Here is a 12,208-nt window from a genome sequence, read left to right as displayed (position 1 = left end):
TTCTTGTTTCCTTTAAAAAAAAAAAATTCTTTCTGGGTATTTTTCATCTTTCCCCAATTAAATTAAATTCTTTTAAAATCGAGATTCAACCTGTTGTACTTTTGTACTTGTGCTTGGCAGTTTTGGGATGGATATTCAGTAAGTACTGAATTAGATTATTAAATAAGAAACCAACTGATTATTAATATAGTGGAAACTTTATTTTCTAAGATGGTTTAATGTTAGAGTTTGTTTTCTCTTCAGTTTGTCAGGTTTGATTGAAACCAGTAGTTTGGCAGTCTTTTATTCTGTAAATTTAGTAACATTTTGATAAATTTATTTCCTGTTTAAAAATTGTTGCTTCCTAGATCTAGAAGTTTCTCAAATGTTTACAAAAGTTATCAATTTGGATGTGGTTCTGAGAAACTAGTCAAAATGTGGACCTGTTGGTCAGCATGTTCCTGAGAACAACAAACTAATGATTTTTACATCCGTGCTTGCTCAATAAAAGTATTTTAAAGCCATTATAGACTTTCTTTTAAGATATTGAAAGAGTGGTCTCTTGAGCATTTAACTCAAGATGAGAAAAGCTCCAGTAGTGTCTATAATAAATACTTAACTGCTTAAGAATGACTTAACAGATCTGCAGAAGGTTTATTAGAGGGCAATTGAGAGGCTGCTATGTAAGATAGAACAAAAAGATTTTATTTTCAGTTTGGAGAAGATAGGCATAAATAACCTGTATTAAGGTTTTCTACTCCAAATTTGAGGGTCTGTGTGTGTAGTGAAGGGGTGAAAACAGAAGGAAGTCTGTGAAGTAGTGTCAAAATCAGAGTAATATTAAAAAGTTGCTTTGGTATATTTTTGTTTTCTGTTTTGAATTTGAACTCATGGAAGATAACTGTACTTGCCTGCTGTTCCATGTCATTGTGCCGCTGTCAGAAGCAGAGCCCTAGGCTGGAAAGACCCAAAGAGCAAATGAGTATTCCATTTTTATATGTTTTAATCGGAGACGCTGCCTGGTTGGAGAGTTAGTTTCAAACGTTTCTGTGTGTGCTGTTTTTAAGAAAATGATGAAGAATTGGTCTAGAATACCAGTGATAAAGATGATAATGTTTTCAGATGTCTTTGGAGAAATGGACGCTCAAATACTCATGAGTATATTATGATTAGAGAAAAAAAGCAACCTCATCTTTACTTCTTCCAAGTCAAGAGAGAAATCTCTTTGTTTCTTGGCTTAATTTTAAGAACTTTTTGTTTTCCCCCCATCTTTTCTTACATGTCTACATCAACTTCTGCTTGGCTTTCTCCTATTTCTCTGCATAAGTCATATTTTGGATTTTTATACTCCTCCCACATCTTTTGACAAAAACAGTATCTTTTTTTTAAAGACTACCCTACCTAGTTTGTAAAAGAGCAACCTGTTAACTTTTAAGCACAGAAGTCAGGAATAAGAAATCCTTATTTCTATTCAAAGTACCACTGACCAGGGGAAAAAGACCAGTCAAGAGCTACCTGTAGGTTAAAATAAGCTAATTAGCAGACAACATGGTATATAGTGGAAAAAGAGGAAAATGATAGTAGGAAGGACAAAATAATTCAGGCTTAATGGCTGGCTTGGAAGAGGTTTTTGTTTTTACTTTTTTTTTTCCTAAAAGTGGTTCCAGGCCTTCATGACATTGATGTTATTCTTTGCCAAGCTAGGAAATATACTTTGAGAGAGGAACTGTATTATTCCTGATGCCTAAATGTTATTCTTGGAAACCATATTCATTTTCTTGTTCTGAGCCCTTCTCTTTCCTTTTTAAAAATATAGTTCAATATTTTGGTCTAGCTTGGTTCTATTTGGAACTAAACAAAATAATGACAATTTTTTTTTAACTTTGGAAGATTTTTGTTTTTATGAACAAATTCAGAAGTCAGTAAAAATGAACATTATTTAAGCTTTAAAAATTAAATTTTAAATGTAGGGCCTGCATTTTCAAGATACGTTTGCAGATTGGATTATGTAATTGGAGTCATCCCTTTTTTTAAAAAAAATATTATTGATTTTAGAGAGGAAGGGAGAGGGGGAGAGAGAAACATCAATGATGAGAGAGAATTATTGATTGGCTGCCTCCTGCATGCCCCCCACTGGGGATTGAGCCCACAACCCAGGCATGTGCCCTTGGCCAGAATCGAACCTGGGACCCTTCAGTCAGCAGGCCGACACTCTAACCATTGAGCCAAACCAGCCAGGGCATCCCTTCTTAATTATTATGCCTTGTGCCTTGTCTGAGAAGCATAACCTTCTAGAACCTAAAGGGCCATTCAGATAATAGCATAGTGAGATACTGTGGTTTTAGAATGATATTCTATTCTACCTTCAAAGCAGAGCACATACCTTCTAGCAGTACATTTTAATATTGTAAAAAAATCATTTCTATCTAAACACGTTCATATACTTAAAGATGAAGATGTCATTTTAAGGCTCATAGGCCTGTAAGCATTCTTACAGCAAGGGTGCTATGTTAGTTTTACTTTGCTACCTATTTCTTTTAACTCAATAGTAGAATAATCTGCTTCCTAGTTGAAATTCTTTTAAAATAAACTGTTTAAATGAAGCTTGTCCAGTTTTTAGATAATTGGGGGATGGTCTTTTCATGTCTTCCAAAGATCACAGTATTTTCCCATAGCGTACCAGGTGGCTCAGAGTTAAAGAGGATGATAGCATCCGTTTTGGTGATAGATTTTGGAAGAGTCTGGAAGATAATTTATTCTGACTTTCTCAGATTGAACTTTCAAGCTGTGATACTTTTCTTGAAGTTAGGAAAAATTTTCTTAGCAGGCTGATTGTATTTGGCATATGAGAGTAGGCCATCGTATTATGCTGTATTTTAAAGAAAGCACTGGCATATTCAGATCTAGGATTGAATTCTGGTAAAACTTTTTTGTAATTGAATTTTTTTTGTTAATACTCTGCTTTGAAGTCAAGGGAAGAATTTTTCATTAAAATAAGTCTTTTACTTATATATATTTTAGATAGAAAAGTAAAGATAAAGAGATATTGATCAGATGCTGAATTGCTGCAACTTCAGATCCTAGAACTCATGTCACACCCATTCTCAGTCTACCAATAATTAGTAAAAGACATTGGGAATCCCTTTTCCCCTATCCAACCTTGACTATTAAATAAGACTGACAGTAAGGATTTAGCAATTAGAAATATTATGTACTTTGTCTTGCTACCTTTCAATAAGAACCAGTGTGTAAAGTTGAAATTTCCTAACCAGAAATTTGAAGACTATGATGTGATTCCCTGGGCCTTGATTCCAAAGGAGCTCTCTGAATATGGGTTTACTAGTTGGTGGTGAATTGATAGTCGCCAACTATTAGGCCTTTATGTCCAGATATTATCTCAATTTATGGAGTAAGGTCCCTGAGTTCTCCTCTTTCCTTCCACAGGGCAAGCAGGAGGACTTCAAGACGACAGTTCTGGAGGGTATGGAGACGGCCAAGCATCAGGTGAGGGTGGCTTAGATGCTTGCCACTTAGTAGCAAGAGCCGCCAAGTCAGGGATTGATGCTTGCAAGTGTTTTTGGCTGTGGTATCCACATTTTAGCCAGAAGCGCAGGGGAAATTTAACCCACAGGACAGAGTAGTATTAGGAGAGAGTGTAGCTAGAGCAAGGCAAGCAAAACCTTTTGAAGTCCTCAGGCCGATCTCAGCCCTCCGCTCTTTGTTTTTAAGGAGATGGCGGATACTTTTCTCCCCAGCAGCTTATGTAGTATCAGTAAACATGACATAAAACATAGACTTAGGAATCATGGGACCTTTAAAAAGAAATACAGCTGTATACATAAAGAGGACAATATGTAGGCTGAAAGTCTTTTAAAAACAGGACAGAAAGGCATTCTAGGACTAGTCAGAAATTATGCAGGCAAGTGACTCATTTTAGAATGGTTGTTGCATAGTGTTGGGTAAATTTTTTTCAACTAACATTGCACAATTAATTATTTTGCAGTTTAAACATTTTGTTTCTCCCATGGAAATTATTTTTTAAAGTCTGCTTTGAGATGTTCTTTATTTTCAGACCAAACTATGGGATTTTTACTTCTAGGGGGGAAATAACGGGTTAAATGATTTTAGGACCCATTTGGAACAGTTAAAGTTTGGTCCAGGAATCCAAAGTACTATGTCTGCATTTTATCCTTTGCCTCTTAAAGAATGTTTTTGTGTTCTGGTGTCAAGGCTGCTTTTACATATTGATACAATTGGAATAGGTGTTACTCCATTTTTGTAGTATGTCATTTTTCAATTGTTACTTCTGCTTTAAAATTATTTCTCTATTGTAGTTTGTGTGCAGCAGGTCCAGGGAGTATTTGTATTTTACTCTTGGAGCAAAGATAGTTCAGCATTATACAGAAATTAATATTTAGGGGATTCAGAATATTAGAAACAGATTTCTTTAAATGCTAGCCCAAGGATTGGCAATTGATACCCAGTATATGGTTATCTTAGAGGAGTTAAAAATCCTTATTCAGCCAAACTTTCAAGAATGTTTTTCATCGAAGGGTGCACATTTGGATCTTCTGTGGAATTGTTGAGGGTCAGGGATAGCCTTTAGAGCTTTAATCTTGAAGAACTATACTGAGTTTTCTTGTTGCTTTTTGTTTTATTTTTATGTGAATAAATTTACTCTTGCTAAAGTAAACAAAACATTTTATTGCTGAAAGTAAAAGCACACTTTCATATAAAGCTGTGGTACTACAGACTTAACATGAGTAGAACATGAGTTTTAAGTGTTTCCAGGAATGGTGGTGACTATTCTGAATCCTTCAAGATCTCCTTTCAGGCCTTTGTCATGTTCAGAAATATGCATTTGTGCGATGATCAATCAGTATTAGAAATGTGCTTGTAAGTGATCAACAATCTTCTCTAAATAAAGCCAGTGACCCTCATGAGTGTCTTGGGACAGGGATCATATCTTGACTTTTTAAAAATCCAAATCAAGTTGGGGTATACATCCTAAATCTTAAAAATTAGAAGGGAACTTGAGGTCATCTTGTCTAGCTTCCTAGACAAACAGAAAGTATTGAATCACCCCTATTTTATGGTTTAGGACTGGAAACAAAGTTAAATGACTTGACCAGGGGATACACCAGCAGTTGGGGGAATGAGAACCCAGAGGTCTTGTTTCTTAAGCATAGACTACTCATTACACACTCCCTCCTAGAATCACTTAAAATGTGCATTTACCCGTAAAAAGAAAACATCTAAAGCATAAGCAATCATATGATTCTCCTCTTTTATTCTTTCTCTCCTTCATTCTTTATTCTTTTTATTTGTAAACTATTATAAGACTGAATATGGTACATCTATAGTTGACTGACTTTAAGTAGTCTTTGATACGTAGATCTTATCAGGCTTTTGTTTTCACTCTTTAGTCAGAAACGTAGTTATAGTTAATTTATCTACTTTATGGGGTGGAGAAAAAAAAAAGCAAGTAGCACCTTTCTTTATTAATTTTTGTATTTCTCTTTCCTTAATCAAGATGCCGCTGTTATATCAGAATCAGGATGGGGGAATGAATTCATGGAACAGGAGGCCTACATCTTTATCTGTCTCCCCTCCCCTTTTCTGCCTCTAGAATTGACCTATCCAGAGAGATCTACATTAGTCCCTGAAGTAATTTAACTATTTTTACTATGTTTTCAGAGAAAGTGTTGAGCCACTCAGACCATTAGAAAAAGTAGTTGTGCTTGTAGCAGGATTGCATTTTTAAAGGTGAGCTAGAATTTCCTGTGTAAAATGGTGAGAAAGAGTAACTGAATAAAGGGCAAGATTGGTATGTAGGCAACATTGGGGCTTTTTAAAAGTTAAATGACATCTTTGAAACATTCTCAATTTCTAGAATACCAGATTCTAATAAGTGCACACAAACACCAAGTATAAAACTGTATTCCAGAGCCAAGTGTAAATTATTTTTGAATTATCTATACTACCGATAACTTCCTTTTAATAAGGATATTAACAACTGTACTCTTTAAGGTTTTCCCTCTAAAGGAGACACTTAAGAGTTAGATTATCCAGAGTGGTCTGTTAGTTCATTTTGGAAATAGCCTATAAAAAGGATGTTTTAATTTAGCTTCTGAAAATAAGTTCCAAATTAATTTTTGTTTCTTGTGAAAAAAGGTTAGATTTTTTTTCTTACAGGCTTTTCGCCTTGATTTTAATCGTGGCTTTCTTTCCTTGAAAATAATAGTCTTTATCCCTAAAAACCAAAAGGAAGGACATAATTACCAACATTTTTTTAAGAGATCATTTTTCATTTTTAAAATTGATGAAGTATTTAAGAAAGCCAGCTTTTTTACATGTTATGGAGAAGACTATTATTCCACAGATAATGGCGTCTTTAAATGGCTTCTTTAAGTTCCTTTTTTAAACTTTTGATATTTGATGTAAAGATACTTTAAAACTGCCACATGACTTATATAAATAAAATCTCTTAATTGTTACATATTCTCAAGATTCCTAAAGTTAGCCAGCTGCATTAGAATGCTTTTTTAAAAATATTTTTAATTGATTTTAGAAAGAGGAAGGGAGCGGGGTAGAGAGAGAGAACCACTGATATGCTGCTTCCTGCACACCCCCTACTGGAGATCCAGCCTAGAGCCCAGGCATGTTGCCCTGACTGGGAATCAATCTGGTCACCTCTTGGTTCATGGGTGGATGCTCAACCATTGAACCGTATCTGCTGAGTTATTAGAGTGATTTTTTTATGGTAACACTTGGAATGAGGAGCCAGGTGTGATATTAAGTGTTTTTTTTCTACATGGTTTTCCTGTCATTGACAATAGTATTTTGCAATAGGATTGATGTTCAGTGACCACCAATTAAATATAGAGAAGATAATAGCTAAGAAAGAAAACTACCCCTGTTTTGGGGAGGGAGAAAAGTACAGTTTATAGAGTTTATTGATTTTCATGTTAATAGTAGACACTCGTGAAATAAACCAAGAAGTAAACTATTAAGAGATATTTGGTTCAAATACTCAGGATTGTTATTATTGTTATGTAGGTAATGCTCCTTATAATATGACATTTTTTTAAAATCTTGGTTTTCTTTTTTGTTTATTTATTTTGATTTGATGGTAGGGGACTAGAGACATCAAAGCTGTAGTTTTAGAAAATTTCACATTACTGAAATAACCTGTATCCCCTGATAGTCAGCATTTCTTATTTTCTTGCCTTAATTTCATTCTGTATCCTCAGCAATATGGCTCTTACTGATTATTTTTTTCTTTAGGAGTAATCAATTATCCTGATAGTTTTTAATTTTAGGTTGGGATTCATTAAATGTGAGGATTGTTGATTTAGTATTTTGAACAGTATTTTCCCCTCATTATCTGTTGTGGATAGATAGGTTTTTCTCCTTGTCTCCAAGAACAGTGTTTCTTACTGTGCAGCCCATATTAGCATTAGGCATTTTTGTTTGACCTCTTGTTAGCCATTTTGTTTTTATAGGCAGTGTTTGAATGTCTTTGTGGCAACACCTAAATAGCTTAGCTATAATTTTCCAAGTTGTAACTTTACCTGCCTTGTTCATTTTATTCTTCTAATCTTACTAATACCTTTTCCTTTAATTTTGCTTCCATTATCAGTGCTTCCAACTTCTTAAGTGCTTTAAAGTAATTAAATATAGATACTTGGTACCTATTTAGTTACTTATATGTGATTATTTCAATGGTATTGAATTTTAACACTCTTTGAATTGTGTCTTGATAATTCTTAAGCTGATGGTTAAGTATATTTTATAAAGTGATCTTAGAAATATAAAGTAAAAGTATATAAATGTATGTCTAAGGACGTCTTATAAAGATGTACTTAACTTTCAGCATATAAAAACACCAATTTAATACCCAATTTAAAGAGTTCAAAATAACATTTTACTTATAGAATATGAGATATACTACATGTATATGTATTATATATACTACATGTATATGTACTATATACTATATGCAGTACCATATTTTACTTGCGATACGTAATACACCATTTCTAATGTTTCTGCCAGAAAAGATAAATTCCTTGCTGCCTTCTATCTCATCATCATAGTCTGCTTAACTTCTCTCACTGCTTGCCAGCATCGAATTACGGGAACTAATGGGGATGCCATTGATGAGATTGCGTATTTCATACTATTCGTTATTAAACCTTAGAGGCCTCTTCATGTTCCTTGCTCTAATCCTCAAAGAGGGCAGGTGATTGTGTTTTTCACTCCATAGCCTCTTTTGCTTTCTGTTTATGTATTTCCCTTAAAATTTATTGTACACTATTAGTGATACTAATTTTAATTAGCATATTCTCCAACATTATCAAGTTATTTTGTCAACGAAAAAATAGTCTGATACCTTGTCATGTTTTATAAGGTGTATTGTTTGACTCAGTAAACTGTAATTTTGGAGTGACTAAATTTTAAGGATGTTTTAGCTTTTGAGCAAATTATTTTTTAAAGGAGGTGAGTGAGATCAGGTTGTGAATGAGGCAAAGCTTTACAGAGGTTCTCAGGTCCAAAAGGAGTTTGAGGCATAATCATTATCCCTAATTCTGAATTCACTTGCAGTTTTCCCAGAAGTCTTTTGCTTGCTTTGCTAGGTGTGGAGGGTGCAGCGTTCCAGAGTAGACTTCCTCATGACCGGATGACTTCTCAAGAAGCAGCTTGTTTTCCAGATATCATCAGTGGACCACAGCAGACCCAGAAGGTCTTTCTGTTTATTAGAAACCGCACAGTAAGTTCTTTTTTCCATCTCATTATAAAAAGTGCATATGACTTTTAGAGAGAATATGGGGGAAAGAGAGTACAAAATTAGTGTTTTTTTTTCCCCCCTTCAGATATTTTTAAATTTTTATATGTGATTGTTTTTGTAAAATTGAGACCCTTCTTGCTCTCATTCTTTGGTTCTTTTTCATTCCTCATAGCCTCATATACACAACAAGAATGTTTACACGTTTAAAATAAAATACTTTTAAAGTAATCACTTTTTCTTTCTCAGGATAAGAGAAACCATTATTCTGTTCTATTTATCTGGTTCAACATCCTCCTCTGGCTAAATAGAATTGATTTTTAATGTTTGCATAATATTTTGTCTGACAGTGAAGTCATAGTTTAACTTTTGGACATTTTAGTGTCCATGTTATAGTTGACCTCTGGACAGCTTTTATACATTCTTGACTCTATCTCTTTATTATTTCCTTATGATTGAGTTCTAAAAGAAAAGCTACTTTGTTAAAATGTATGTATGGCCGCTTACAAGGTGTTTTTTGTTTTGTTTTTTAAATATATTTTTATTGATTGCAGGGAGGAAGAGAGAGAGAGAAACATCAATGATGAGAGAGAATCATCGATTGGCTGCTTCCTGCACTCCCCCTGCTAGGGATGGAGCCCATAACCCAGGCATGTGCCCTTGACTGGAATTGAACCCTGGACCCCTTAGTCTGCAGGCCAATGCTCTATCCACTGAGCCAAACCAGCCAGGGCAAGGTTTTTTGTTTGTTTGTTTGTTTTTAATATTTTTTATTTTTATTTATTTCAGAGGAAGGGAGAGGGAGGAAAAGATAGAATAATTGATTGGCTGCCTCCCGCACACCCCACACTGGGGATCTAGCCCGCAAGCTGGGCACATGCCCTGACCAGGAATTGAACCTGGGACTCTTCAGTCTGCAGGCCAACACTCTATCCACTGAGCCAAACTGGCTAGGGCACCCCTTAAGTTTTGATACAGATTCCCAGATTGCTTCCCAAAAGGGCTGAACCAGGTGACACATCCATTGCCTTGTCCCTGTTTCGTTATTAAAATGATGATAATCTGTGCTGCTGTAGTAGACCAAAACTATTTATTTCTTTTACGTTTCTTGGATTATTTAAACCCACTGCTTTTTTACATTTATTAGTTATTTGTATTTCATCTATGAATTTTCTTTCATATCCTTTATTCCTCAGAAATTTCTTAACCATAGAGTAGAGGGGGGCAAGGTACTATTCAGAACATATTCATTGTACTCTAGGGTGATAAAAAGCAAACTTGTAATTTCAGTTATTTTAAATTTAGCTCAGAGTGTCATTTTAGCATGTCTGCTTTTTAGCTATCACTGACTTCTTTATTGTGAGTGGTAGGTTGCAAAATTACTGCTAAATTTGGATTGTTTAGTGGGATTGGTAGGTTACACTGCGTTTTTGTAGTACAGAATAAAGGTTCTCTTTTGTGGAGACAAAAACAGGTTGATTTTTTAAAATGTGAGTGGAGCCCCACCAGCATGGCTCAGTAGTTGAGCATTTATCTATGAACCAGGAGCTCACAGGGCACGGGCTCGATCCCCAGTGTGGGGCTTATGTGCAGGAAGCAGCCAATCAATGATTCTCTCTGATCATTGATGTTTCTCTCTCTCTCTCTCTCTCTCTCCTTCCCTCTCCCTTTCTCTTTGAAATAAATATATATATATTAATGTTAGTGGAAAAATTTTAATGTGTATTTCTGGGGTTAATTTGTCTTATAATTGAATCCACGTCTATGTGTAGCATAACATTTGATCTAAATGCATCTTTTTAGACAAAATTATCTCTGTATACACACACACACACAGATAGATAGATAGATAGATTTTTTTTTTTTTAAAAAATTGATTTCGGAGAGGAAGGTAGAGAGAGAGAGAGAAATATTAATGACTAGAGGCCTGGTGTGCGAATTTGTGTGCCAGTGGGTCCCTCAGCCTGGCCTGTTGGATCGGACCAAAACCAGCTCTCAGACATCCCCCAAGAAGCCTCGGATTGCTAGAGGACGCTGGCCAGGCCGAGGGGCCCCACTGGTGCACAATCAGGGCTGGGGAGGTACGCGGGAGGTTGGCCAGCCAGGGAGGGACCACGGGAGGTCTCCAGGGCATGTCCGGCCTGTCTTGCTCAGTCCCAATCAGCCGGACCCCAGCAGCAAGCTAACCTACTGGTCTGAGCGTCTGCCCCCTGGTGCACATCATAGCAAGCAGTTGAGCGGCCTTGGGGTATTATTAGCATATTACGCTTTGATTGGTTGAATGGACGACCAGACACTTAGCATATTAGGCTTTATTATATAGGGCAAGAGAGAATCATCAGTGGGCTGCCTCCTGCATGCACACACACCCCTGGGGATTGAGCAACCTGGCCATGTGCCCTGATGGGGAATTGAATCATGACCTCCTGGTTCATAGGTCGGCACTCAACCACTGAGTCACACTGGCTGGGCAACCTAAGCTTTATTTTATAGGGGTTGAAGGAGGAAGAGGCTTATTTTGGGGGGTGAGGAGCTTGGGCCCAGAGTGTACTTGAGGAATTCCATTTTCCCTTGACAGGCCAGAGGAAAGTGGAGATGCTATGACTTTGGTTATATTTCTTAATTGGATTTATTCACAAATGACCAAACTTCTTGTTCATTGAAACTTGTCTTTGGAGCAGTCTTTATTAAGTTTTAGCTTAAGACTTAAATATAGTGGTATGTAGTTGGTCTTACATTTTGAAGATGTATATTCAATTTAAAGAGAATTCATGGTACAGCCCTTTGATTGTACCACAGTATTTTTCATTTCTCATCTTACTGCTTTTTCAGCAGCATTTGAAATAATAATTGACCACTCCTTTTTTCTTAAACACATTACTCCCTTAGCTTAACATAGTGTTACTAGAGGTCCAATGCACGAAATTTGTGCAAGAGTAGGCCTTCCCCTGGCTGCTGGCACTGGCTTCCCTCCGGCCGCCCACAGGCACCCGGACCCAGGCAGCCATGGCTTTTTCCAGAAGGACGTCTGGTCTAATTAGCATATTATGCTTTTACTAGTATTATCATAGATTAGTAACCCATCGTGAGATAGCGCGCACAATAGGCCACCCGCCACTTCTGTGGGAGCCAGCAGGAACTGCAGCGTGCCGCCGGGAGCCACGCTGTTTCACAGGAGCCGTGCGGAGCCGTGCCACTTCCGCAAGAGGCAGGAGGGACCCACGCCGCTTCTGCGGGAGGTGGGCCTGTGCTCAGCCGTGGAGGCTGCGGGCCGGCCCCCCTGTCCCTGTCCACTCCGGCTATCGGGGGCCAGCCTGAGCCAGGCGCAGTGGCTTGCCAGCCCCGTCTGACTCCATCTCCACTCCAGGCCTCACCTGTGCACGCAACCTCCTCCTGTGGTCGTGACCTGTTAAGGTGTCCTGGCCTAGTTTGCATATCTCC

The 12,208-nt window shown here is 37.0% G+C and overlaps 1 protein-coding gene across 4 annotated transcripts in view; it reads left to right on the top strand.

Annotated features, from left to right (window-relative positions):
- The window catches only part of KDM1A (lysine (K)-specific demethylase 1A), a 64,587-nt gene that overhangs the window by 20,467 nt on the left and 31,912 nt on the right, over positions 1-12,208 (top strand). For 2 of the 4 annotated variants that reach the window (XM_006777579.1, XM_006777580.2), the window contains exons 3-4: positions 3,424-3,483; positions 8,619-8,752. In XM_006777579.1, the coding sequence (XP_006777642.1) occupies positions 3,424-3,483; positions 8,619-8,752 (194 nt within the window). The remainder of the gene's footprint in view (positions 1-3,423; positions 3,484-8,618; positions 8,753-12,208) is intronic. The other 2 variants (XM_006777582.2, XM_006777581.2) reach the window with 1 other exon arrangement.

Source organism: Myotis davidii, unplaced genomic scaffold, assembly GCF_000327345.1.
Source record: "Myotis davidii unplaced genomic scaffold, ASM32734v1 scaffold149, whole genome shotgun sequence".
NCBI classification, from domain to species: Eukaryota; Metazoa; Chordata; class Mammalia; order Chiroptera; family Vespertilionidae; genus Myotis; species Myotis davidii.
The sequence above is the reverse complement of the archived record's forward strand: the minus strand, read 5'-3'. Positions and strand labels throughout refer to the sequence as shown.